This window comes from Heterodontus francisci, chromosome 32 (genome assembly GCF_036365525.1).
Source record: "Heterodontus francisci isolate sHetFra1 chromosome 32, sHetFra1.hap1, whole genome shotgun sequence".
In the NCBI taxonomy this organism is placed as follows: Eukaryota; Metazoa; Chordata; class Chondrichthyes; order Heterodontiformes; family Heterodontidae; genus Heterodontus; species Heterodontus francisci.
Window position 1 is genome coordinate 5357906 of NC_090402.1, and position 26784 is coordinate 5384689.

Here is a 26784-nt window from a genome sequence, read left to right on the forward strand (position 1 = left end):
AAATTGGCCATTATAAATTGCCCCTAGTATAGGTAGGTGGTAGGGGAATTGAGGGAAGGTGGGGATGTGGTAGGAATATGGGATTAATGTAGGATTAGTATAAATGGGTGGTTGATGGTCGGCACAGACTCGGTGGGCCGAAGGGCCTGTTTCAGTGCTGTATCTATAAATAGATAATACCCAACTGCTCCAAATTGGTGTTTATGCTGCACCCTACTTCACCTCACCCTGTCAGCATATCCTTCTTTTCCTTTCTCCCGCATGTTTATCCAGCTTCCCCTTAAATGTATTTTTTTTATTTGTTCAGGAATGTGGGCGTCGCTGGCTAGGCCAGCATTTATTGCCCATCCCTAATTGCCCTTGAGAAGGTGGTGGTGAGCTTCCTTCTTGAACTGCTGCAGTCCTTGAGGTGTAGGTACACCCACACTCTGTTAGGAAGGGAGTTCCAGGATTTTGGCCTAGCGACAGTAAAGGAACAGCCGATATAGTTCCAAGTCAGGATGGTGTGTGACTTGGAGGGGAACTTGTAGGTATTTGTGTTCCCATGCTTCTGTTGCCCTTGTCCTTCTAGGTGGTAGAGGTTGTGGGTTTGGAAGATACTGTCAAAGGAGCCTTGGTGAGTTGCTGCAGTGCATCTTGTAGATGGCACACACTCCTGCCACTGTGCGACAATGGTGGAGGGGGTGAATGTTGAAGGTGGGGTGCCAATCAAGCACGCTGCTTTGTGCTGGATGGTGTCGAGCTTCTTGAGTGTTGGAGCTGCACCCATCCAGGCAAGTGGAGGATATTCCATCACACTCCTGACTTGTGCCTTGTAGATGGTGGACAGGCATTGGGAGTCAGGAGCTGAGTTACTCGCCACAGAATTCCCAGCCTCTGACCTGCTTTTGTAGCCAAAGTATGTATGTGGCTGGTCCAGGTCAGTTTCTGGTTAATGGTGACCCCCAGGTTGTTGATAGTGGGGGAGTCAGCAATGGTAGTGCCTTGAACATCAAGGAGAGGTGGTAAAATTCTGTCTTGTTTGAGATAGTCATTGCCTGGCACTTGTGTGGTGCGAATGTTACTTGCCACTTATCAGCCCAAGCCTGGGTGTTGTCCAGGTCTTACCGCATCTGAACATGGGCTGCTTCAGTATCTGAGGAGTTGTGAATGGTGCTGAACATTGTGCAATCATCAACAAACATCCCCACTTCTGACCTTATGATGGAGGGAAGGTCATTGATGAAGTAGCTGAAGATGGTTGTGCCAGGACACAACCCTGAGGAACTCCTGCAGTGATGTCCTGGGACTGAGATGATTGATCTCCAGCAACCACAGCCATCTTCCTTTGTGCTAGATATGACTCCAACCAGCGGAGAGTTTCCCCCCGATTCCCATTGACTCCAGTTTTGCTAGAGCTCCTTGGTGCCATGCTGCCTTGATGTCAAGGGCAGTCACTCTCGCCTACCAGGACTATACTATACTATTTACCTCAATCACCCACTGTGGTAGCGAGTTCCACCACACTCAGGGTAAAGAGGTTTCTCTTGAATCCCCTTTCAGATTTATTAGTGATTGTCTTAAATTAATGGCCCCTGGTTCTGGTCTCCATCTCAAGTGCAAACATCTCTATGTTGACCCTATCAAATCTTTTCTAATTTTAAAGACCTCAATCAGGTCACTCCTCAGCCTTCTCTTTTCTAGAGAATAGAGCCCCAGCCTATTCAATCAGTTCCTGTATTTTATGTAGTATCTCCAGGAGTGTTCCATTCAGTAACACACAGTATTATTCTATCAGGGTGTGGGAGAATCGTGGTTATGTTACTGGATTAGTAATCTAGAGACAGGAGTTCAAATCCCACCAGAGGTACTGGGGAATGTACATTTAATTACTTAAATAAATCTGGAATAAAAAGCTAGTCTCATGACATTGTCATAAAACCCCTCTGGTTCACTAATGCCCTTTAGGGAAGGAAATCTGCCGTCCTTACCTGGTCTGGCCTACATGTGACTCCAGACCCACAGCAATGTGGTTGACTCTTAACTGCCTCTGAAATGGCCTAGCAAGCCACTCAGTTATATTCAAGAAGGTGGCTCATCACCATTAGCTGGAACAATGAGTGTGTACAGTACTTCATGTTCAGCTGTCCTCAGGGGTTAGGTGGAGATCTCCTGAGGCATGTTATTCAGCAAGTGTTCCGATAGGAACTGCATGCATAAATGCTGATGCAGCCTCTATGTGTGTTTTTATCAGTGGAAGCACATTAGAATAAGGTTCCTTGAGAGCTATGTTGGGGAAGATGTATAGCTGAGCTGTACGGAGCAAGGAAAGTCCCAGGTTCAATCCCTGGCCTGTGCTGAGTCAACTGACCTCAGTCATAGCAATGGTCAGGGTGTCTTGAAATTGGCCTCAGTGTACCTGGGTGTGGGGGGATAAAGAACCCACTGTAGTTCTTGGTTTCAGGTCAGTGAGCCCGTGACTGACCATGTATGGCGCCCGATTCACTGGGAATCAGCACTTTCAGGAGTGGGTGGAGCGAGAAAGTTGGTCTGGGAGAATTCTTTGCAGATTATAACCGTTGTTACAGTCTGATTCATTTAGGTAACCAATAGAAAAGGGAGAGCTTACATTTATATAGTGTCGTTCGTGACCTCAGGACACACCAAAGTGCTTTACAGCCAGTGAACTACGTTTTGAGTGTAGTTACTGTTGTAATGTAGGAAACGGGGCATCCGATTTGCACACAGAAAGATCCTACAGACAGCAGGGCGGTTGTGACCAGTTAATTTGTTTGTGATGTTGGTTGAAGGGTGAATATTGGCCAGGGCACTCAACTGGTTGAAGCCGGTAATGTTTGATTACCGGTGATCCAGGTGTTAACTAATGCTCATTTCTTCAGGATGATGCGTACCGGCGTTACGTCCGATATGCCAGGTATGATGTCAACAACGTGGGTCACAAGGAGCCGGAGAGGGAGAAGACCAGTCGGCCCAGCTCGAGAGCGAGTCAGTCCTCCAACAGACCATCTTCCAGGTACGTTACTCCATAAACTCCACTGCTTTCTGGGGATGAGAATTCCACAGACTAACGACCCTTTGAGAGAAAAGATTTCTCCTCATCTCCGTCTTAAAAGAGAGACCTCTTATTCTTAAACTGTGTCCCCTAGTTCTAGTCTCCCCCCACAAGAGGAAACATCCTCCTGGTATACACTCTTATCAAGTCCCCTCAGGGTTTTGTATGTTTCAATAAGATCACCCCTCATTCTAAACTCCAATGACTCATCTCAGGAATTAGTCGAGTGAGCCTTCTCTGAACTGCTAACGCAATTGTATCCTTTTTCAAATAAGGAGACCAAAACTACACAGTACTCCAGATGTGGTCTTACCAAGGTCCTGTACAGCTGCAGTAAAACTTCCCTACTTTTATTCTCGATTCCCCTTGAAATAAACACCAACATTCCATTTGCCTTCCTAATCACCTGCTGTACCTGCATACTAACCTTTTGTGATTCACGTACCAGGACACCCGGATCCCTCTGTACCACGTTCTGCAATTCCTCTCCATTTAATTAGTATACAGCTTTAATATTATTCCTGCGAAAGTGGACAAGTTCACATTTTCCCACATTATGCTCTATCTGCCACATTTTTGTCTACTCGCTTAACCTATCTAAATCCCTTTATGTCCTCTTGACAGCTTTCCTTCCTATCTTTGTGTCATTAGCAAATTTAGCCACCATACCTTTGGTCCCTTATCCAAGTCAGTGATATAGATTGTAAACAGTTGAGGCCCCAGCACCAATCCCTGTGGCACTCCATTAGTTACAGCTTGCCAATCTGAAAACGACCCATTTATGCCTACTGTCTGCTTCCTGTTAGCTAACCAATCGTCTATCCATTCTAATATGTTACCCCCTGTACCATGGGCTGTTATCTTGTGTAGTAACCTTTGATGTGGCACTTTATCGAATGCCTTTTGGAAATCCAAGTACGCTTCATCTACAGGTTCCCACTTATCCACCTTGTTTGTTACTTCCTCAAAGAACTCTAATAAATTAGTCAAACACGATTTCCCTTTCACAAAACCATGTTGGTTCTACCTGATTGTATTATGATTTTCTAAATGTCCTGCTATTACCTCAATAATGGATTCTAGCATTTTCCCTATGACAGATAGCCTATAGTTTCCGGCTTTCTGTCTCCCTCTTCTTGAATAGAGGAGTTACATTTGCAATTTTACAGAATCTAGGGAATTTTGGAAGATCGCAACCATTGCATCTACTATCTCTGTAGCGACTTTTTATAAAACCATAGGATGCAAGCCATCAGGTCGAGGGGACCTGTCAGCCTTTAGTTCTAATAGTTTTCCCAGTGTGTTTTCCCTAGTGATTGTGATTCATTTAAATTCCTGTCTCACTTTTACCTCTTGATTTTCAAGTATTCTTGGGATGGTTTTTGTATCTTCTACTGTGAAGACAGACACAAAATATCTGTTCAGTGCTTCCGCCATTTGCTTATTGCCCGTGATTAATTCCCCAGTCTTGCCCTCTGAGGGACCAATGCTCACTTTAGTTACTCTTTTTCTTTTTAAATACTTGTAGAAACTCTTAATATATCTTCTATTTCTAGCTAGCTTTCTCCCATACTCTAATTTCTCCTTTTTTTTTAGTCATTCTTTGCTGGTTTCTAAAATCTGTCCAATCTTCTGACCTGCCACTAATCTTCGCTGTATTATACGCTTTTTCTTTCAATTTGATACTATCCTTAACTTCCTTAGTTAGCCATGAGTGGTGCATTATTCTCCAAATTTTTCTTTCTCAATGGGATATATCTTTGCGAGTTATGAAATATCTCCTTAAATGTCTGCCATTGCTTCTCTACTGTTCTACCTTTTAACCTATTTTCCCCATTCACTATAGTGAACTCTGTTTTCATACCTTTGTAATTGTCTTTATTTAAGTTTAATCAAAGAATTATTACAGCACATTTGGCCCATCATGTCTGCACCAGCTCTCCAAATGAGCAATTCACCTAGTACCATTCCCCCGCCTTCTCCCCATAACGCTGCACATTCTTCCTTTTCCAATAACTAATTCCCTTTTGAATGCCTTGATTGAACCTGCCTCCAGCACACTCTGAAATGGCTATCAGGTCATACATATTTATTTCTGTTTGTGCTAACGATTCATCCGTTTTGTTACGAATGCTGCGCGCATTCAGATACAGAGCCTTTAATTCTGTCTTTTTACCATTCTTGCAAACTCTTGCCTTATCTGCTGGTGCACTCTTCCATTTATGCGCTCTGTCCCTTCCTGCCGCACTCTGGATATCATTACCCATATTGTTACCCTTCTCTACTGCCTTGTCCTTTCTCTTTAATTCCCTTCGCTGTTGCTGGATCAGAATTCTGGAATTCCCTCAGCACTGTCACACAGACTGCAGTGGTTTAAGAAGGCGGCTCACCACCACTTTCTCAATTAGGGATGAGCAATAAAGGCTGGCCTTGCCAGTGATGCCTTTCAGCATGAATCCCTGGAGAGGAATCAGGAGCAGGAACGCTGGCTCTTACTGGTACTCATCACCCCACCCTCCCCCTCCAAACACCCCAAAGCTTTGCTGGGGATGGAGGTGAGTTTGGTGTTAGCCCTCCCACTAACATTGCTGTTTGGCAGGTGAGCGAATGCAACACCGGCCCAGGGTGGAAGCTGTTAAAGCAGCTTCTCATTGCTGCACAAGCTGGTGTGTTCATTCACAAACCTGCTGTTAGTTTAATCTCACTCTTGGGGTTAGAAAGGCCTGTAGGTGCTTTGTTGATATTTAGCCTTAATTTTCCTTAAAGCGTTCTCACTGAAATCTCTGAAGGAGTGAGGTGAGGAAATTGGGAGCGGAGTTGAGATTTAAGATCCTTGTCCGCATTAATGGTGCAGCAGCACTACTGTCTCTGTCTAAAAATTAAAATTTTCTCCTAAATTTATCTCCTCCTGAAGGCGTTGCCTTCTGGCTAGGCTGTAGTCCCAGTGCACCATCCGCTCCCTCACCCGAGTACTTGTTCTGTGCATGCTGGCGTTCTATTTGACTGTTGTGGGGGGTGGGGTATGGTGTGACCACAGCATCACATCGGCCAAATCCCAGACACGCTTCCCAGGATAGTGAGTGGGAAGCCTGGTTAGTGTGGTTATTTTCTCCCTACCATTGGCTTATCATAAGTGAACTCTGGCATCTTGCCTGCCCTGCTACACCTGCGCCCCTCTCCTGTACACTCTCCGCCACCCCCTTCTCTCTCATAGCCCTTGGTCCTACCCTATACTCTCATGCATGTACTTGCCCACATCCCCTTAGTATCACTGTTCTGTCACAGAGGGAGTGCAATGAAAGTTCACCAGACTGATTCCTGGGATGGTGGGATTGTCCTATGAGGAGAGACTGAGGAGGCTGGGCCTATATATTCTCTAGTGTTTAGAAGAATGAGAGGTGATCTCATTGAAATTCTTACAGGGCTCGACAGGGTAGGTGCAGGAAGGATGTTGGCCCTGGCTATATTGGTCTAGAACTAGGGGACACAGTCTCAGAATAAGAGGTAGGCTGTTTAGGACTGAGATGAGGGAGAATTTCTTCCCTCAGGGTGGAATCTGTGGAATTCTCTACCCCAGAGGGCTGTGGAGGCTCAGTCATTAAGTATGTTCAAGACAGAGATCGATAGATTTCTAGTTATTAAAGATAGCAAGGGATATGGGATAGTGTGGGGGAAATGGCATTGAGGTAGAACAGCCATGATCTAGTTGAATGGTGGAGCAGGCTCGAGGGGCCGAATGGCCTACTCCTGCTCGTATTTCCTATGTATGTTCTCATTCTGCTAAAATACCAAAATACTTTCTCCATGATAGAAGCAAAATACTGCAGATGCTGGAAATCTGAAATAAAAACAAAATGTGCTGGAAAACACTCAGCAGGTCTGGCAGCATCTGTGGAGAGAGAAGGAAAGTTAATGTTTCAGGTCAGTGACCTTTCATCAGAACCGGCAAAGGTTAGAAATGTAATAGGTTTTAAGCAACTAAAAAGTGGGGGTGTGGCAAAAGAGAATAAAAAGGAAGGTGTTGATAGGACAGAGGGTCACAGAGAATAACTGACAAGGAGGTCATGGGGCAAAGGCAAAGAGCGTGTTAATAGTGTGGTGAAAGACAAAGCGTTAGTGCAGAGAGAGTGTTAAATGACAGAATAATGAAAGTCCTAGCCAAAAGCACAAACATGAAAGAAAACAGTGGGCAGGCACATGGCAAAAAAAAATTGAATTCTGAAACAAACTAAAATAAAATTTTAAAAAAAGTACAACTAAAAATAAAAAAGGTGAGGCCAGTCATTCAGAGCATGACTGCCGCCCCTCCCCCCGCCCCACTTTTGCACTTTTCGTTTTACTTTGCTTTTTTAAATTTTATTTTAGTTTGTTCCATTATTCAATTTTTTTTTACCATGTGCCTGCCCACTGTTTTCTTTCATGTTTGTGCTTTTGGCTAGGACTTTCATTCTGTCATTTAATACCCTCTCTGCACTAACACTTTGTCTTTCACCACACTATTAACACGCTCTTTGCCTTTGCCCCATGACCTCCTTGTCAGTTATTCTCTGTGACCCTCTGTCCTATCAACACCTTCCTTTTTATTCTCTTTTGCCACACCCCCAATTTTTATTTGCTTAAAACCAATTACATTTCTAACCTTTGCCGGTTCTGATGAAAGGTCACTGACCTGAAACATTAACTTTCCTTCTCTCTCCACAGATGCTGCCAGATCTGCTGAGTATTTTCCAGCACATTTTGTTTTTACTTCCTATCTCTATTTTGAATATACCTCCACTGTATCTCTGGGCAGTCCATTCCATTCATTCTGCTCCCTTTGTATGAAGTAGATGGGTCTAGACTGTTCACCATTCCTCTTAGACCCTCGAGTATTTTATTTTATTTTTTATATTTAGAGATACAGCACTGAAACGGGCCCTTCGGCCCACCGAGTCTGTGCTGACCAACAACCAGCCATTTATATTAACCCTACAGTAATTCCACATTCCCTATCACCTCCCTACACTAGGGGCAATTTACAACGGCTAATTTACCTATCGCCTGCAAGTCTTTGGATGTGGGAGGAAACCGGAGCACCCGGCGAAAACCCACGCAGACACAGGGAGAACTTGCAAACTCCGCACAGGCAGTACCCAGAATCGAACCCGGGTCCCCGGAGCTGTGAGGCTGCGGTGCTAACCACTGCGCCACTGTGCCGCCCCTCTGTTTGTTATTCTGTGTGATATTGTGGCAATGGGTGGGTTGTCGCTGTACCCAAGGCTGGTCAGGCTGCATGGGTGGGTGGTGCCTGATTTGCAGTTGTTATTCCAACCTTCAACATGAACTGACAGCAAGTGAGAACCTTCAGCAAAATTTTCACTCCTACCTTCTGTTTGGTGATCTCCTCAGGCAAGGTTGTATTGAAGACCCTTATGGTGGAAGAGGTGGACGAGAGGGCTATGCTAGTTACTATGCAGATTATTACAATGGGCAATATCAGTACAGAGGTAAGAAAGGATCACTTCTCTGTTATCTCCTTCTGGAGAGCTGTTGCGGTTACACTTGGCAATGGTCACTTAAGTGAAATGTCCAGTAAGTTCGAGGAGTGTTAAATCCCTGCAAAATCTTTTACTGAGATTCAGGTTCCACAAGCATTGGCTGACCAGCACGATGTGCTTCATGGCTGAGGCTAGACATTAAGCATGGAGGGGCACCAGGATCACCCTGATCCGGTGCTGCTTCTGTTGTGGACCCATTGTCCTGAGATCTATGACATTTACCCAAGGCACCAGACAGGAGCTTGGTTTAATATCCCTTGTGAAGGACAGCACCTCAGTATTGTGCAGCACTGTCAGTCTAGGTTAGAGATTCGGGTCCTGGAATCAGGATCAAACTCATGATCTCTGGCTCAGGCAAGAGTGACAGCACATTCCTCGCTCAGCATGAGATCAAAGAAATGGTGAGCCTATTGGGTGTAATGTCCTTTTCCTGTTCTCATTGTAGCAGGGGTTGTGCTTGTCTGGAAGTATAGTGCACTTTAGTGATTGTTACTGGACTAATCCTCCAGGGAACACGAGTTCAAATCCTACCATGGCAGTTTGGGAATTTGAATTCAGTTTATAAATAAAAAAGGTAGGTTCGGTAAAAAGAACTGTGGAACTGTAGGATTTGCCATAAAAACCCATCTGGTTCACTGATGACCTATAGTAAAGGAAATCTGTCATCCTTACCTGGTCTGAGCCTTTATGTGACTCCAGTCCCACACCAATGTTGATTCTTGCTGCCCTTTGAAGCGGAAGACACTCAGTTGTGGCAATAATGGATGACAACTTCGCCAGGATCACTCGAATCCTGAGAAGAGTTATAAAAACTAGATTAGACCATTCAAACCGGAGCAAGTTTGACAGTAACAATCAATGGTGTCATTTTTTATTTAAACATCTTGCTCAGGTTGGCTTGCTCTGTCATCCTGAGTGGATGGTTTTCTCGCAAACTTCTGCTTGTACGCTCGGAGTGGCCACTGGACAGTATGATGGCTGGAGACACTGCATTATTGGCTTTACTCCCTCAAACTTTATCAAACCATGCCTGGATTTATTTAATGAAAGGACCTGGGTTCTGTAACTGATATAACGGTTAATATTTAAACTGTACTGCATCAGTAAGATAAGATACTGCAGGTAAAACTTTGTACAGGATTTAGAATATTCCAGCAGAGAAACAGGTCATTCACCTCATCAATCCTTATCCACTGTTGTTTCTTGTAAGACATCCAGTCTAGTCCCTCTCTCCTCATCACTCTCTGTACCCTTTAATATCCCATTCAATCTAATCCCACTCTCCTCATCGCTCTCTGTACCCTTTAATATCCCATTCAATCTAATCCCACTCTCCTCATCACTCTCTGTACCCTTTAATATCCCATTCAATCTAATCCCACTCTCCTCATCACTCTCTGTACCCTTTACTATCCCGTTCAATCTAATCCCACTCTCACTCCCTATGCCCTCTAACATTCAACACATTCTAATCTTGTTCCCCATTTCCTTTAATATCCCACCTAGTCAAGCAGGAGAGCTCCTTTGTAGGGCCAACCACCATATCCCAATTCTAATGAAGGTTCTCAAATATTGTTATCAAATATATTGCCCCTCCTTCAGTTGGTGACCCTTCTGCTATGTTGCCAGTTTCTATACCGGACCACCATGATGTTTCCCGTGGTAACCAGATGTGGTTGTGATGTTTAGCTGTTGTGTGGGACTGTGTTGTTGCTTTCTCCCTCCCCATACTGCTGTACTTTCCTCTCGTGTGGATGTATGAGCATAATTTGAAATGTCTTGGCCATTATTTATCCCTTATCCAACATCACTGAAAAAACGCACATCTGGTCATTGTTTCATTGCTGTTCGGGGAACTTGCTGTGTGCAAATTGGCTGCCATTTTCCATAATTACAAAAGTGACCATACTTCAAAAGTAATTCATTGGCTGTGAGGAGTTTTAGGATGTCCTGAGGTTGTGAATGGTGCTATAGAAATGCAAGTCTGTCTTTGTCCCTTTCCTTTTCCTATATGCAGCTTTCAGTGTGAGTCAGTGATTGCTATGTTATGTTTTGTTGCTAGACTCAACTCACTGGGATAGGTATGACCCAGCTGTCTATGATACTCGATACAGAGACTACAGGGAGTACGATGTGCCGTACTGGTACTATGGATCTTACCAAGCACGGGATCTTTATCGGGAGCTGTATGCTGACAGGTGAGTAACAAACCTTCTGGGACCGGGCATTGCTCTGCAGTTTCTCTGCCAGGTTAGAGTCATGGCTCCACTAAGTCCCGACTATGTGTCTCTTAAGATATGTTGCCCTATCTTGAGGATTGGGTGGGGGGGGTGGGTGTTGGCAGGGGTAGTGCTGGGGAAGTGAGAGAGTGATAATGGGCCTCAGCACATATTCTGTGGGCCTTGGAGGGAGTGCATCCCAGAATGATGCAGGGGCTAAAAGGGGTAAGTTATGAGGAAAGGTTGCACAGACTTGCTTGTATCCTCTTGATTATAGAAAGATTGAGGTGATCTAACCAAGATGATTAAAGGATTTTATAGGGTTGACCGAGAGAAACTATTTCCTCTGGTGGGGGGAGTCCAGAATAAAGGGGCAGAACCTTAAAGTTAGAGCCAGGCCTTTCAGGAGTGATGTCAGGAAGCACTTCTTCACACAAAGGGGAGTGGGAATCTGGAACTTTCATCCCCAAAAAACTGTTGATGCTGGGGGTCAATTGAAATTTTCAAAACTGAGATAGATAGGTTTTTGTTGAGTAAGGGGATTAAGGGTTACGAAACCAAGGTGGATCGATGATACAGATTTCTTTCTTCTTTCTTTTGGGCCTCCTTATCTCGAGAGACAATGGATACGCGCCTGGAGGTGGTCAGTGGTTTGTGAAGCAATGCCTGGAGTGGCTATAAAGGCCAATTTGATACAGATTAGCCATGATTGAATTGAATGGTGTAGCAGGTTCAAGGGGCTGAGTGGCCTCCTCCTGTTCCTATGTAATGGGGTGAGGAGGGAATGTGGAAAGTGGGCAGCACCTCCCAAATGAGAAATTCAAAATTCCTGTTAACGCAGTTCAACATGATACATGCCCCATACCCTTTGTGGCGTTTCCGTGTCTCAGCTCCAGCTCTGGATTATTTCATAGGTCAGTGCTCTCTCGGGTAAGGGGGATGTTACTGAGGGTTGGAACTCTTTGAGCACCCCTTAATCAGCCTTGAGCACTTCTGAACCAGCCTCACTGGTGGTTAGTGGACTGGTATGATACAGGTCAGTGCTCCGAGCTCCTTCCAGATCTGAGCAGCGTTGCTCAGTGTGAGGTAAATAGGCTTCCAAGGGTGGGAGGGCAGTGGCTGTTCCCTGGGGTGTGGCGAATGGTCGAAATTTAGCTACTAGGATCTGAGAGTGGCCTTGGCTGGAGGACGGAGAATTGGTCTCCAATCGAGGAGGGATGGTGGGTTAGGGGAGGGATAAACATTGAGATGTCAGTTATCTTGGGGTGGGGGGGTGCGTGTGCATAGAGTGAGATTTCAGAAGATGGCAGTGCAACAGGTGTTTTGTTTTGCCATATTCTCCCCTCCTCTCCTACAGGCTCTGACTTGAGCTGGTGGCAGCTTCCTATCTCACCCATATTCCTGTCCTTCCAATGGGTGGTGAATGTCATCAGGCTATTTGACTATGGATGCCGTTGCAGCCAAGTCCAATTTTGTCCCCCAGAGGTCTGCAGTTGTGCAATTTCCAGCTCTGGAGGAGGAGCCCTGGCTGATTGGCCTTGGGTTAGGAAATGGGAACATTGAGACCGACACTGTGCACCCACTCCAACAGAGCAAATAAGGGGCAGGAAGAGAACAGCTGATCCATCAACCCTGCCCAACATTCACGACAACTGGAGTATCGCAACTAGACACTTCCTCTCCCCCTCCTCTCTACCCCTTTCCTGGAAGTGGGGGGGGGGGAACAGGGTCAAAAAAGGGAGGGGAATATCTAAAACTCCTCTCTGAACCCCTCAGGTGATTGAATCCAGTGCATCACAATGACTATGTATTAACTGTTATCATTTATATTATCATTTATATGCGATCTCTGTCCCAGCTAGGAACCACTTCAGCTCTAATCCACTAATTTAATACAGACCAGGATTTGATCCTGAGCTTTTCCAGTCTGAGAGACTTTGGGAGGGGGTGGGGCAGTGATGAGATCCAGAATTTTCCTTCAAGGCTTCTTGCCTTTCAACAAAACATTAACCCTGTTGCCTTCTGTTTAAAAGGCGGAATGGGTTTGAGGACCCCTGGCAGTATGGCCCTCGATATGACTCTAGCTTCGAATGCAGCCGGCAGGACCCGTACACTGACGAGTTTGATGGACGCAGCACACACAGCGAGCATTCCGCTCACAGCGCGCTGAGCTCACACAGTGTGAGGAGCAGACGGAGCAGCTTCAGCTCCCGCTCTCAGCAGGTGAGGAGCGCTGGGGCGCCCGGTCTCGGCAGGTGAGGAGCGCTGGGGCGCCCGGTCTCGGCAGGTGAGGAGCGCTGGGGCGCCCGGTCTCGGCAGGTGAGGAGCGCTGGGGCGCCCGGTCTCGGCAGGTGAGGAGCGCTGGGGCTCCTGGTCTCGGCAGGTGAGGAGCGCTAGGGCGCCCGGTCTCGGCAGGTGAGGAGCGCTGGGGCTCCTGGTCTCGGCAGGTGAGGAGCGCTGGGGCTCCTGGTCTCGGCAGGTGAGGAGCGCTGGGGCTCCTGGTCTCGGCAGGTGAGGAGCGCTGGGGCTCCTGGTCTCGACAGCTGAGGAGCGCTGGGGCTCCTGGTCTCGGCAGGTGAGGAGCGCTGGGGCTCCTGGTCTCGGCAGGTGAGGAGCGCTGGGGCTCCTGGTCTCGGCAGGTGAGGAGCGCTGGGGCTCCTGGTCTCGGCAGGTGAGGAGCGCTGGGGCTCCTGGTCTCGGCAGGTGAGGAGCGCTGGGGCTCCTGGTCTCGGCAGGTGAGGAGCGCTGGGGCTCCTGGTCTCGGCAGGTGAGGAGCGCTGGGGCTCCTGGTCTCGGCAGGTGAGGAGCGCTGGGGCTCCTGGTCTCGGCAGGTGAGGAGCGCTGGGGCTCCTGGTCTCGGCAGGTGAGGAGCGCTGGGGCTCCTGGTCTCGGCAGGTGAGGAGCGCTGGGGCTCCTGGTCTCGGCAGGTGAGGAGCGCTGGGGCTCCTGGTCTCGGCAGGTGAGGAGCGCTGGGGCTCCTGGTCTCGGCAGGTGAGGAGCGCTGGGGCTCCGGGTCTCGGCAGGTGAGGAGCGCTGGGGCTCCTGGTCTCGGCAGGTGAGGAGCGCTGGGGCTCCTGGTCTCGGCAGGTGAGGAGCGCTGGGGCTCCTGGTCTCGGCAGGTGAGGAGCGCTGGGGCTACTGGTCTCGGCAGGTGAGGAGCGCTGGGGCTCCTGGTCTCGGCAGGTGAGGAGCGCTGGGGCTCCTGGTCTCGGCAGGTGAGGAGCGCTGGGGCTCCTGGTCTCGGCAGGTGAGGAGCGCTTCAGCTCCTGGTCGGCAGGTGAGGAGCGCTGGGGCACGCGGTCTAGGCAGGTGAGGAGTGCTGGGGCTTCTGGTCTCGGCAGGTGAGGAGCACTGGGGTTCCCGGTCTCGGCAGGTGAGGAGCTCTGGGGTTCCCGGTCTCGGCAGGTGAGGAGCTCTGGGGCTCCCGGTCTCGGCAGGTGAGGAGCGCTGGGGTTCCCGGTCTCGGCAGGTGAGGAGCTCTGGGGTTCCCGGTCTCGGCAGGTGAGGAGCTCTGGGGCTCCCGGTCTCGGCAGGTGAGGAGCGCTGGGGTTCCCGGTCTCGGCAGGTGAGGAGCTCTGGGGTTCCCGGTCTCGGCAGGTGAGGAGCTCTGGGGTTCCCGGTCTCGGCAGGTGAGGAGCACTGGGGTTCCCGGTCTCGGCAGGTGAGGAGCTCTGGGGCTCCCGGTCTCGGCAGGTGAGGAGCGCTGGGGCTCCCGGTCTCGGCAGGTGAGGAGCGCTGGGGCTCCCGGTCTCGGCAGGTGAGGAGCGCTGGGGCTCCCGGTCTCGGCAGGTGAGGAGCGCTGGGGCTCCCGGTCTCGGCAGGTGAGGAGCGCTGGGGCTCCCGGTCTCGGCAGGTGAGGAGCTCTGGGGCTCCCGGTCTCGGCAGGTGAGAAGCGCTGGGGTCCCCGGTCTCGGCAGGTGAGGAGCGCTGGGGTTCCCGGTCTCGGCAGGTGAGGAGCGCTGGGGTTCCCGGTCTCGGCAGGTGAGGAGCACTGGGGTTCCCGGTCTCGGCAGGTGAGGAGCTCTGGGGTCCCCGGTCTCGGCAGGTGAGAAGCGCTGGGGTCCCCGGTCTCGGCAGGTGAGGAGCACTGGGGTTCCCTATTGCTCCCAGGGCAATAGCTGTGAACTTTGCTGCTGATCTTTACATTTAGGTTTTTAGGTAAAATGATGTTTTTTGATTCACAAAAAACCCTTTGATTAATTTCTATGCCCAATAGGGAAAAATGCAGTTTTAAATACACAGTTTAAATACACAGAAACTGTGTATTTAAACATGCCACACTGTAATTACACTCTCACCAATGGTTGTGTTGCACCATCCCCTCTGCCAGGCAGGTGTGAATTACAGTGTGATGTGTTTGCATATATGGTTTCCATTATAAATGTGAACATAGGAATTTATGAAAGAAATAGTTGACAAAGTGCACGCAGATGCAAGATTCGGAATAAATTATAATCAAATTGTGATTCTCAGTCATTCACCTGGTGAACTACGAAGGCAAACAATGTACAAGAGCCCTCAGACATGTGTATGTAGACATGCCACACTGTAATTGCACTCTCACCAATGGTTGTGTTGCACCATCCCGTCTGCCAGGCAGGTGTAATTACAGTGTGATGTGTTTACCTATACAGTTTCCATTAAAATCTGGCGATAGGAATTTTTAAAGGGAACGTATAAAATAAGGACACAATGTATGACTTTAAAATGGAGTTTACATTATGTCTGCGCCCTCGGGTCCAATTATTCCCGCCCTCTAATCCCACCTTCTTTTTCTTTGTAGAGCCAGATTTACAGGAGTCAGCAGGACTTGGCCGGTCCCTATGAAGCACCGACTCAGGCAGCCAATGCCGATTACACTTATGGGCAGTACTCACAAAACATGGTACACCCAGGCTACTCAGATTATCAGTACAGATACCCGGCCGAAACAGGTTGGCAGCCTGTGGAGAAAGGTCTGTTCCTCTACACCGCATGCTACTTAACACCAATGCTCCCTTTAAAATTTAGTTGTTGCGCGTGGCCATTTTTTTCCGTGCGTGGCCTCTTTAAATTTGGATAACCTATAGAATGATACCCAGGAATGTGTTGCAGGCTGTAATCTATAATTGAGGGGTTCGAAGGGGTTTATATATAGGATAGCAGATACTTGGGAGTGAGTAACAGGCTGCAGTTTAATAGAGGACTTTGTTTATTCCTTTTTGTCAATGCTTTTTTTTTGCCCTAGCTCCACCAAGACCGGTGACCCCAGAGAAATTCACAGTTCCTCACCTTTGTGTCCGGTTCAGTCCTGGAGGGCAGCTGTTGAAAGTGTTGCCCAACCTCCCTTCAGAAGGACAGCCTGCCTTGGTGGAGATGCACAGCCTAGAGGTACTTTGGGGAGTGGGGTTGTGTGTTCATTATACACAGCAAGGAGGCAGGAATCCTGTGCTTTAATGTCTGCTGTAGTTATTGCTCCATATTGCTCTGTGCTCACAGTACTGCTCGAACCCCTGTCTTAGACCCATCCAGCTACCTGACATATGTGTTAAAAGAGCACCAGGGTTAGATGTGGAAGCGTGGACTACAGCAGTTCAGACACTGGTTTCCACGGATGAATTTTCATTGTCATGAACTGTAGATTTAAATGCTGGGCAGATTCTGGGGAGCAGAGCAGCTGATTTCCCCATGAGTGAGGCGCAAGCACTCCAGGGGGATTCCTTTGCTACTGGTCTTAGTTCAGCTCTGGTGGAGGGCCGTGTGGAGAGTTGCCCACACACCACCTATCTGGGGTTTGGTGCAGGGTGTTGTGCTTATTCCAGCTCTCAGACCCTGCAGAGAAGCTGCTAAGTGCAATGCTGCCGGATGGGAGGTGAATGTTTAAATCCCAGTGTTAAGGGTTAACAATTGGAAATAAAATGAGAAAATTCTGCATATTCCCAGCACCCGAGAAAGGGTTTAATCTTTCATCTCTGAACCCCAGGGTGGGAGGTGCAGGAGGAAATGCCTAAACTTGTGCCTCTCAACCCATGCGAAGGGTTAACCTTTCACCTCAATCTGATGGCAAGCAGTTGCCCTTTCACTTTTGCACCTCATCTCTGACTGGCCACACCCAGAAAGACATGCTTGTCGGATGCTGCCTGATCTTTGGAATATTTCCAACATTTCCTGATTATTAGCTTTGTCCAGGGATCCGGGCTGGAATTTGGTCCCTGAGGGGATGCAGCATCTGTCATTAGAAGGTCTCGTCCCGTCCTGACTGGAGGATAGTGAGGGAAAGAGTCCAAAAACCTGTTGGGCCGGACTGTTTATGTGCAGTGTATTTGATATCAGGTCAGAGGTTTGGTTAATTTTTTAAAAATTCTATAAGCTGCTCGTTATCTTGGCTGATGTATAGACTGTTCCATTTCCCAGATGATACTGCAGCACTTGCCTGAGCAAGAGGAGCTGAGGAAATTCCCAGGGCCTCTGGTGAAGTAAGTCTTTTAACTTTATGCCTCTTCACAGAGTTCACTCCTGTACCAGTTCTGTTACTGGACCAGTAATCCAGACTTTCAAATCGCAGAAGTTGAATTTAGTTTAAAAAATGACCACGAAGCTGTCAAATTGCTGTAGAAATCCAACTGGGTCACTAATGTCCATTAGGGAATGAAACCTGACATCCTTTACCCAGTCTGGGTCTATATATGACTCCAGACCAATCTGGTTAACTTCCTCCTGAAGTGGCCGAGCAAGATGCTCTCTTTACACCTGGGACCTCTGGTCTCTTTGGCTCAATGTAGGTATAGTGTGTCCACGTAACTTCCGCAGCCCCAGAAAGAAAGCACTTGAGAGGCGTGATGAGATGTGTCTTGCACTATGCCACTCTTAATATGTAAGACAAAATCAAACATAATGTCCTGCCCTTGTCAGATGCGCATATGCAAATATTGTTGATTCTATTACTGCATGTTCAAGAGGACGCCATTTAGTCCTGCGAGCCTGTTCCTCTAATCATTTAAATGATGCCAGACCTGTACCTCAACCCCATTAACTGTCTTCACGCTGTATCCCTTGACACTCTTGCCTCATAAAAATCCACCAATCTTAGTCTTGAGATTTTCATTTGACCTCCAGCCTCAACAGCTTTTTGAGGGGGAAAGAGTTCCGAATTTCCACTGCCCTGTGTGTGAAGTGCTACCTGACATTACCCCTGACTGGCTTAGCTCTGTTCTGGACTCCAACACCAGAGTAGATACAGAGAAACTGTCTCATTCCTTTATCATGTAAAATACCTCAATTAGATCATACCTCAACCTTCTAAACTCAAGGATATACAAACTATGTTTTTGCAACAGGGCTGTATAATTTAACCCTTTAATCCTTGATATTCTGGTGAGTGTGTTGCCCCACCAGCCCCCTCCAAGGTCCATGTATCCTTCCTGAGGTGCAGTAACCAGAACTGAATGCAGTTACTACAGATGGGGTTTGACCAAGGCAAGTGTTTTGCCAGAGCCACTCAGCTCTGAAGTGAAACTGTGCAGATCAACCCTTTTCAGTACTGAACTTCTTACGGACTGCCAGAAATGATTTTTTTCCAGCTCTCTTCAGATAAAGGCCAACATTCTTGGTTACCAAGATGCCTCTGTTACCTCTGGACTTGACTATTCCAATGCATTCCTGGCCAGCCTCCCATGTTTTGCCCTCCATAAACATGGGGTCATCCAACACATTCCTTGCTGTGTTCTAATTCGCACCAAGTCCCTTTCACCCATCACCCTCTGTCCTTGCAGACCTACATTGGTTCCCAGTTAAAGCCTCAATTTTTAAAATCCTCGTTCTTGTTTTTAAATCCCTCCATAGACTCACCCCTCCCATCTCTGTAATTTCCAGCCCCACAGCCCTGTAAGATAACTGCACTTCTCCAGTGTCCCTTCTGCTGTCCCTTTTGTAATCTCCTCCTCCATCTACACAACTTACTGTGCATTCTAACTTAGTGTCATCTGCAAATGTGAATGTCCAACGTTCTCTTCCTTCATCTGAGTCTATATATATGATGAAAAGCTGAGGTCCCAGTATAGATTCCTGGAAAACATTACTGGTCACTTCCCACCAAACAGAGCGACCCCTTTCTCCTTGCTCTGTCTCCAACCTCCCCACTAATTACTGACCCATGTACAAGGTTGCCTCCAATTCCATGCGCTGCTAATCTTGTGCCCTGTTGCTGTTTTCACTATTGCTGTGCGTGTTTATTTATTAATCAGTGACCTTTAAGGGTTCAAAGTTCCTTTCTGATTTTTTCTTTAGGGAGGAGACTCATAAAGTTGACGTTATCAACTTTGCTCAAAACAAGGCCACAGAATGCCTGCGGAATGACGAACTTCTGGATAAGGAGTCTGCCAACTTGCTGTGGGAGCTGATTGTGTTGCTGTGCAGACAGAACGGGGTGAGTCTCTGCTCTGTGCTGCTGGGACCTCCCAGAATGAAAGTTCTCCTCTAGCATCTAGTCTCAATTTATTGGCTGCATTTTAACGGTCGATAAACAGCTTGTGTGGGTTACAACGTTGTGTACTAGGGAGCTCATGATTACATGAGCAATATATCAGATGGGAGTGCATCATTCCCTTTTACCTGCTGTGTACTGTACACGTACAGGAGCTGATGGGCATATCGTGGGAATCAGTGAAACATCTTTCAAAATGCTTTTAAAGAGGAATGTTGATCTGTTTCACCTCACTTCTCCTTTGGTCTCGGGAGAGTGGGGAATGAGAGCAGGGAAGCAGGTTCCTTGAAGCGACTGGGAGAACCTGTTGACACTAGTCCTCTGGTTCACCTCCGTCGCAGTCTGCCTGAGATGAATGGTGTGTGAATCTGGTGGAATATGCCAGGGCCCAAAGCACTGAAGAGCTCATCATGCAGCTCAGTGGGTAGTGCTGTCACCTCAGTCAGTCAAGACTTGAGCACATAATCTAGGTGGTTGATCCCGGTGCTGTACTGAGGGAATGCTGTGCTGTCGGAAATGCCGTCTTTTGGCTGCTGATGTGATGAGACCCCGTCTGCTCCCTTGGGTGGGCATAAAAGTTCCCAAGGCACTATTTTGAAGAAGAATTCTACTGGGTGTCCTGGCCAATACTTATCCCTCAACCAACATCACTAAAGAACAGATTATCTGGTCATTTATCACATTGCTGTTTGTGGGATCTTGCTGTGCACAAATTGGCTGCTGTGTTTCCGACATGACAAGTGATTGTACTTCAGAAAGTACATAATTTGGTGTAAAGTGCTTTGAGATCATGATGCTATAAATACAAGTATTTTTTTAATCCTTGCACATGTAGTTTATTTCCAGTTCTCCCCACCGCCCCCCCCTCTTTCTGAAGGCACTGACATCACTGCGGTATAATTTCATAGCCCCCGGCTACAAGCTCTGGCTATAGGGTAACTTTGTAGGTGATGGACTCTTCCCTGCTAAACGCTTAATGCCATTAACATATCTTACAGACGGTGATCGGTGCAGACATCGCCGAGCTCCTGTTGCGGGAGCACCAGTCCATCTGGCTTCCCGGCAAGTCGCCCAATGAAGCCAACCTGATTGACTTCAACAATGACTTGGTTCCACGTGCGGAGGATGAGTCCTGCACCTCCCTCCTCACTGACAGCTTCCTCAATGGCAACCCCTCAGAAAGCCCCAGCAAGAACACGGAGCGCTTCCGGGAGCTGCTGCTATTTGGCCGCAAGAAGGTAAGTCTTGGAGCCAGATGCTCAGCATCTGTGCTGGAGAGTTGCTCACTGACAGCGCTGTGTGTCTGTCTGCTGGAGTGATCCCATTGTTGACTGCACTGTCTCTCTCTCTCTCTCTCTCTAGGATGCCCTGGAGTCTGCCATGAAGCACAGGCTGTGGGGTCATGCTCTGTTACTGGCCAGCAAAATGGACAGCCGGACACACGCAAAGGTCATGACCAGGTAGGGCCCACATTCAACATTAAACAACACTCATTTGTGTTTCACACTAGAGAGATAGAACTGAAAAGCGGAGAAGTTTTGTCAAACTTGCATTGGACCTTGGTTAGACCACAGTTAGGATACTATGTGCAGTGCTGGTCTCTATATTACTAAAAGGATACAGAAAAGGTGCACAAAAGGATTACAAGGATGATACCAGAATTGCGAGATTATACCTATCAGGAACAATTGGACAGGCTGGGAACTCATTTCTCTAGAAAAGAGAAGCTGAGGGTTGACCTGTAAGAGGTTTTTAAAATTATAAAGGGGGTTAATAGGGTAGATGTGGAGAAGATGTTTCCACTTGTGGCGGAGACCAAAACTAGGGGCCATAAATATCAGAGAAAGACTTGCATTAATATAGCACCTTTTCCGACCACTGGATGTCCTAAAGTGCTTTACAGGCAGTGAAATACTTTTTGAAATGTAGTCACTGTTGTAACGTAGGAAAGATAGTCACTAATAAATCCATCATGGAACTGAGGAGAAACCTCTTTACTCAGACAGTGCTGAAAATGTGGAACTCATTACCACAGGGAGTGGTTGAGGTGAATAGTATCTATGCATTTAAAGGGAAGCTGGCTAAACACATGAGGGAGAAAGGAATAGAAGGATATGCTGATAGGGTGAGATGAAAAGTGAAAGGAGGCTCGTATAGAACATAAATACTGGCATAGTCCACAGAAGTATTTAGAAACACCATAGCATACAAGGCTATGGGCCAAGTGCTGGAAAATGTGATTAGAATAGGTGCTTGATGGCTGGCACGGACAAGATGGGCCGAAGGGCCTGTTTCTGTGCTGTATAACTCTATGACTCTGAGTTCAGTTGGGCCACATGGCCTGTTTCCGTGCTGTACATTCTATGTTCTAGTTGGCCTGCAAGTTGGAATGATTGTGTGTCCCGGCCTGGAGTTCAGTCTTCATTTTAAAGTCAGGCATTCTGTTATTTTTATATACTTTCATTATGAATGTGCAAATGAGTCTTGTCAGTGGTGTTGTTGCAGTGATTCATTGGGAGGTTGGGATGTGATTTGATAGAGGCACTCAAAATCATGAGGGGTCTGGACAGAATAGATAGAGAAACTGTTCCCATTCGTGAAAGGATCGAGAATGAGAGGGCACAGATTTAAAGTATTTTGTGAGAGAGGCAAAAGTGACGTGAGGAAAACTTTTTCACGCAGCAAGTGGTTAAAGTCTGGAATGCGCTGCCTGAGAACGTGGTGGAGGCAGGTTCAATTGAAGCATTCAAAAGGGAATTAGACTGTATATGAAAAGGAAGAATGTGCAGGGTTACGGGGAGAAGGCAGGGGAATGGAACTGAGGGAATTGCTCTTTCAGAGATCCAGTGCAGACATGATGGGCCAAATGACCTCCTTCAGCACTGTAATGATTCTGAGAGTCAGTTCCATTGTAAATTTCTAGGTAAACCTGTCACGTGTAATTACATTCTCGTCAGTGGTGTCATTGAAGTGATCCACTGGGAGATTGGGCTGTAATTATAGAGTGACAAACTTACATAGTTGCCACTATAAATGTCGACAACTGATTTTCTGTTTTTATTTCAGATTTCCAGCATCTGCAGTATGTTGTTTTTATTTTAAGCTATTTTTCCAGGTGGGGCATCACATCTGAACTTGACATATCCAGTAGGGGTAGCTGGTTAGCAATCTAGAGCAGGAATCGGGGGTGGATTCTGACCCCTCCCTGGAGAAGGCCTGTTGCAGAGCCCACTGTGTAGTATATCTCGATGATGTACTAATATACAGTAACACTTGGCAAGAACACTTAAACCAATTAAAACTTTTGTTTAAAAAGTTACAAGCCGTGGACTAAGTGGTAAATTTGGAAAAAAATGAATTTGGAAAGGCAAGAGTAATTTACCTTGAACACATAGTGGGGCATGGTCAAGTAGTACCAAAAACGGCAAAGGTGCAATCCTTAATGGGATTCCCTATCCCTAAATTGCAACGGGAAATAGAGATTTTTAGGGATGTGTGGGTTTTACCAGAAATTTGTATGAAACTTTAGTACTGTGGCTGCTCCGTTAACCGACTTGCTAAAAGAAAAACAAAGTAGTATGGTCAGATGAATGCCAGGCAGCATTTGAACAGCTAAAGGCAATCTTAACTAATGAACCAGTGTTGGCTGCTTCAAATTTCACTAAACTCTTTAAAATAGCGATCAATGGTAGCGACCCGGGGGTTGGTGCAGTCCTTACTGCAAGATGACGAATCGAACATAGAGAAACCAGTAGAGTATTTTTCTAGAAAGCTAAATTGTCATCAGAAAAAAATATTCCACTGTGGAAAAAGAAACATTGGGACGTTTACTGGCTTTCAAACATTTTAAGCTATATGTCCGCCAGGACAATAAAGAGATATTAATATGCATTAACCATAACCCATTAACATTTGTCGAAAAGTTTAAAAACTGAAATGCTAGATTCTTTAGATGGAGTCTGTTGTTACAGCCTTACCATCTGTGGTTGTACATATTTCGTGGAAAAATACTGTTATCCCCGACGCTTTGTCGCAGATTTAACCATGTGGGTGGCGATGGAATAAAAGAACGATGTAATTATCAATAAAGTATATCAGTAAATGCGGGAAAGAATGTGTTAGCATTTTTTTCAATTTGTATTTTTTACACATTGAAGTGTAACGCATTCCAGGAATGGCGTTTCATTCTGCCAGGGGCGGCGATGTTATGATCCTGTAGTTCTTTTTTCCGGGAAGTATGCAGTGTGCCTTTAAGGTTGGAAACGGATCAGTACTGCTTTAAGGCAACAAGCTCCAGGGACTGTAAAGTCATAGGGTCGTAGTTATACAGCACAGAAACAGGCCCTTCAGCCCATCGTGTCCGTGCCGGCCATCAAGCACCTATCCTAATCCCATTTTCCAGCACTTGGCCCGTAGCCTTGTATGCGATGGCGTTTCAAGAGCTTCTTAAGAGCTTCTAAATACTTCTTAAATGTTGTGAGGGTACCTGCCTCTACCACCCCTTCAAGCAGTATGTTCCAGATTGAAAAGTGTCTGCAAGTTGTTGATTGCTGAATTCATCGCTGGAAGAAGAGCATAATTTCAACTGCTGAACTAGACTATGACTGTTCTACTGTTGAACCTTATTTTTTTCCATCGGACGGCTGTGAAGACTTCACGCAACCTTGGACTTTTCCAAATTGGAAGATTCCACTTTGGCAGGAACGTAAATCTGCAAGGACACTAATTTTCTATTTTAAATTTTGTTTATGTCTTAGTAGTGTTTAAGAATTTAGTTTTTCTAATTAAACAGTTAATTTGTTGATCTAAAAACACTTGGTGTGGGTTAATAGATGATACAATTTGGCTGGGTCTTTAATTTGGAAAGTTTAAAATAATATGTGAAGCGATCTGTGGAGGGGCGGGACTGAATCATCAGTGTGTTTCTCCCACCGCAATCAGAATCATATATTTTGATAGGGAACTTTGTCTTGAGCGGTCGGTTGTAACAATTTATACCGTGCCTTTCATGAACTCAGGACATCCCAAAGCGCTTTACAGTCGTGAAATCCTGCAAAGTAAAATTTACATGCTGACAGTTCGTGCTCTGTTCTCTCCATGTGCAGTTTTGCCAACAGTCTGCCCATCAATGACCCTTTGCAGACGGTGTACCAGCTGATGTCCGGGCGCATGCCAGCTGCAGCCACGGTCAGTCCTGCTACTGTTACTGTTAACTTAACCTTGTGATCAAAGCTCCCTTGTCACGGTCCCATCAAACCCTCCCAGGGCAGGTACAGCACGGGGTTAGATACAGAGTAAAGCTCCCTCTGCAATGTCACCATCAAACCCTCCCAGGGCAGGTACAGCATGGGGTTAGATAGAGTAAAGCTCACTCTACACTGTCTCCCATCAAACCCTCCCAGGGCAGGTACAGCACGGGGTTAGATACAGAGTAAATCGGCTGAGATTTCAGTTTGTGATTAGCTTTTTTAAAATTCATTCTTGGGATGTGGGAACTGCTGGCAAGGCTAACATTTATTGCCCGTCCCTAGTTGCCCTGAAGCGCTGGTAGCAGGTCTGATACAACTTGAGTTACCACTTCAGGGGGTAGTTAATTGTCAACCATGTTAGTGTGGGACTAGAGTCACATATAGTCTCAGACCGGGTAAGGACGGCAGGTTTCCTTCCATAAAGGACATTAGTGACCCGGTTGGGTTTTTACGGCAATCCGACAGCTTCATCGTCACTTTCACCGATCCCAGTGTTTTATTTCCAGACTTTAAAAAAAAAAAAATCTGAATTCAAATTCTCAAACTGCCCGCTGGGGGAATTTGAACCCATGTTCCCTGGATTTAGTGCAATAACATAGTCGCTACGCTACTATCTCTGCATCAAGTGCTCTCTTCTGCAAAATGTATGAGTGCAGGGGGAAGGTGGGTAGTGGGTAGAAGGACATGATCAGCCTTGATCATGCTTCCTGTGGTTGAATAGCTTGTCAGCACAGTTTAGCCCAACACGTGGTACCAGAGACTGCTGTCTGTGAAACCTTAAGAAAAGTCATCATTTAGCAAAGGACTGGGTTATGAATTAGCTTCGAAGAAAATGCTTTGCGACCCCGCACCCCACCTTGTTTTGATTCCTGATGCACTGTTCCACATAATGGCTGATCAGTGGCACTGTATAAAACCAGGAACATCAGGAATATGAGATAACCTGTAAATCTGTTGTGTTTTTTACATTGCAGTGTTGTGGAGATGAGAAGTGGGGAGACTGGCGACCACATCTTGCCATGGTGTTATCCAACCTTTCCAATGGGCCAGACCTGGACAGGAGGACGATCACGACAATGGGAGACACGCTCGGTAGGTCACAGCTCCGCCACTTCCTGACACTTGGGGGGTTTTTACCCTGGCATTTTCTCTCCCTTCCCCTTCCCTAAATGCTTGCTCTACCTGCATGCTAACTTTGTGTTTCTTGTACAAGCACAACCAAGTCTTTCCAAATATCAACATTTAGATGTTTTATGCCTTTTAAAAAATATTCTGCTTTTGGAAATTCAAGTATACTACATCTCCTGGTTCCCCTTTATTTACCCTGCTATTTACATCCTCAAAAAACTCCAATATATTTCTCAAACACGATTTCCCTTTTGTAAAACCATGTTGACTGTCTGATCGTACTATGACTTTCTAAGTGTATTCTTCTTCTTTGGCCTCCTTGTCTCGAGAGACAATGGGTAAGCGCCTAGAGGTGGTCAGTGGTTTGTGGAGCATTGCTTGGAGTGTCTATAAAAGCCAATTCTGGTGTGACAGACTCTTCTGCAGATAAATTTGGTTGTTGGGGCTGTTACACAGTTGGCTCTGCCCTTGCACTTCTGTTTTTCATGCCAACTGCTAAGTCTCTTCGACTCGCCACTCTTTAGCCCCGCCTTTATGGCTGTCCGCCAGCTCTGGCGATCACTGGCAACTGACTCCCACGACTTGTGGTCAATGCCGCAGGACTTCATGTCACGTTTGCAGACGTTTTTAAAGCAGAGACATGGACGGCCGGTGTGTCTGATACCAGTGACGAGCTCGCTGTACAATGCATCCTTGGGGATCCTGCCATCTTCCATGTGGCTCACATGGCCAAGCCATCTTAAGCGCCGCAGACTCAGTAGGGTGTATATGCTGGGGATGTTGGCCGCCTCGAGCACCTCTACGTTGGGGATACGGTCCTACCACCTGATGCCAAGGATTCTCCAGAGACAGCGAAGATGGAACGAGTTGAGATGTTGCTCTTGGCTGACATACGTTGTCCAGGCCTCGCTGCCGTAGAGCAAGGTACTGAGGACACAGGCTTGAAACACTCAGACTTTTGTGTTCCGTGTCAGTGCGCCATTTTCCCACACCCTCTTGGCCAGTCTGGACATAGCAGCGGACACCTTTCCCATGTGCTTGTTGATTTCTGCATCGAGAGACAGGTTACTGGTGATAGTTGAGTCTAGGTAGGTGAACTCTTGAACCACTTCCAGAGCATGGTCGCCGATATTGATGG

At 46.9% G+C, this 26784-nt stretch overlaps 1 protein-coding gene across 3 annotated transcripts in view; it reads left to right on the top strand.

Annotated features, from left to right (window-relative positions):
• Positions 1-26784, top strand: part of sec16a (SEC16 homolog A, endoplasmic reticulum export factor) — an 85202-nt gene that overhangs the window by 21410 nt on the left and 37008 nt on the right. For all 3 annotated transcript variants that reach the window (XM_068012054.1, XM_068012057.1, XM_068012055.1), the window contains exons 3-14: positions 2880-3013; positions 8441-8538; positions 10652-10787; positions 12842-13031; positions 15592-15763; positions 16036-16178; positions 17202-17263; positions 19074-19212; positions 20268-20507; positions 20632-20729; positions 24375-24456; positions 25493-25610. In XM_068012054.1, the coding sequence (XP_067868155.1) occupies positions 2880-3013; positions 8441-8538; positions 10652-10787; positions 12842-13031; positions 15592-15763; positions 16036-16178; positions 17202-17263; positions 19074-19212; positions 20268-20507; positions 20632-20729; positions 24375-24456; positions 25493-25610 (1612 nt within the window). The remainder of the gene's footprint in view (positions 1-2879; positions 3014-8440; positions 8539-10651; positions 10788-12841; positions 13032-15591; positions 15764-16035; positions 16179-17201; positions 17264-19073; positions 19213-20267; positions 20508-20631; positions 20730-24374; positions 24457-25492; positions 25611-26784) is intronic.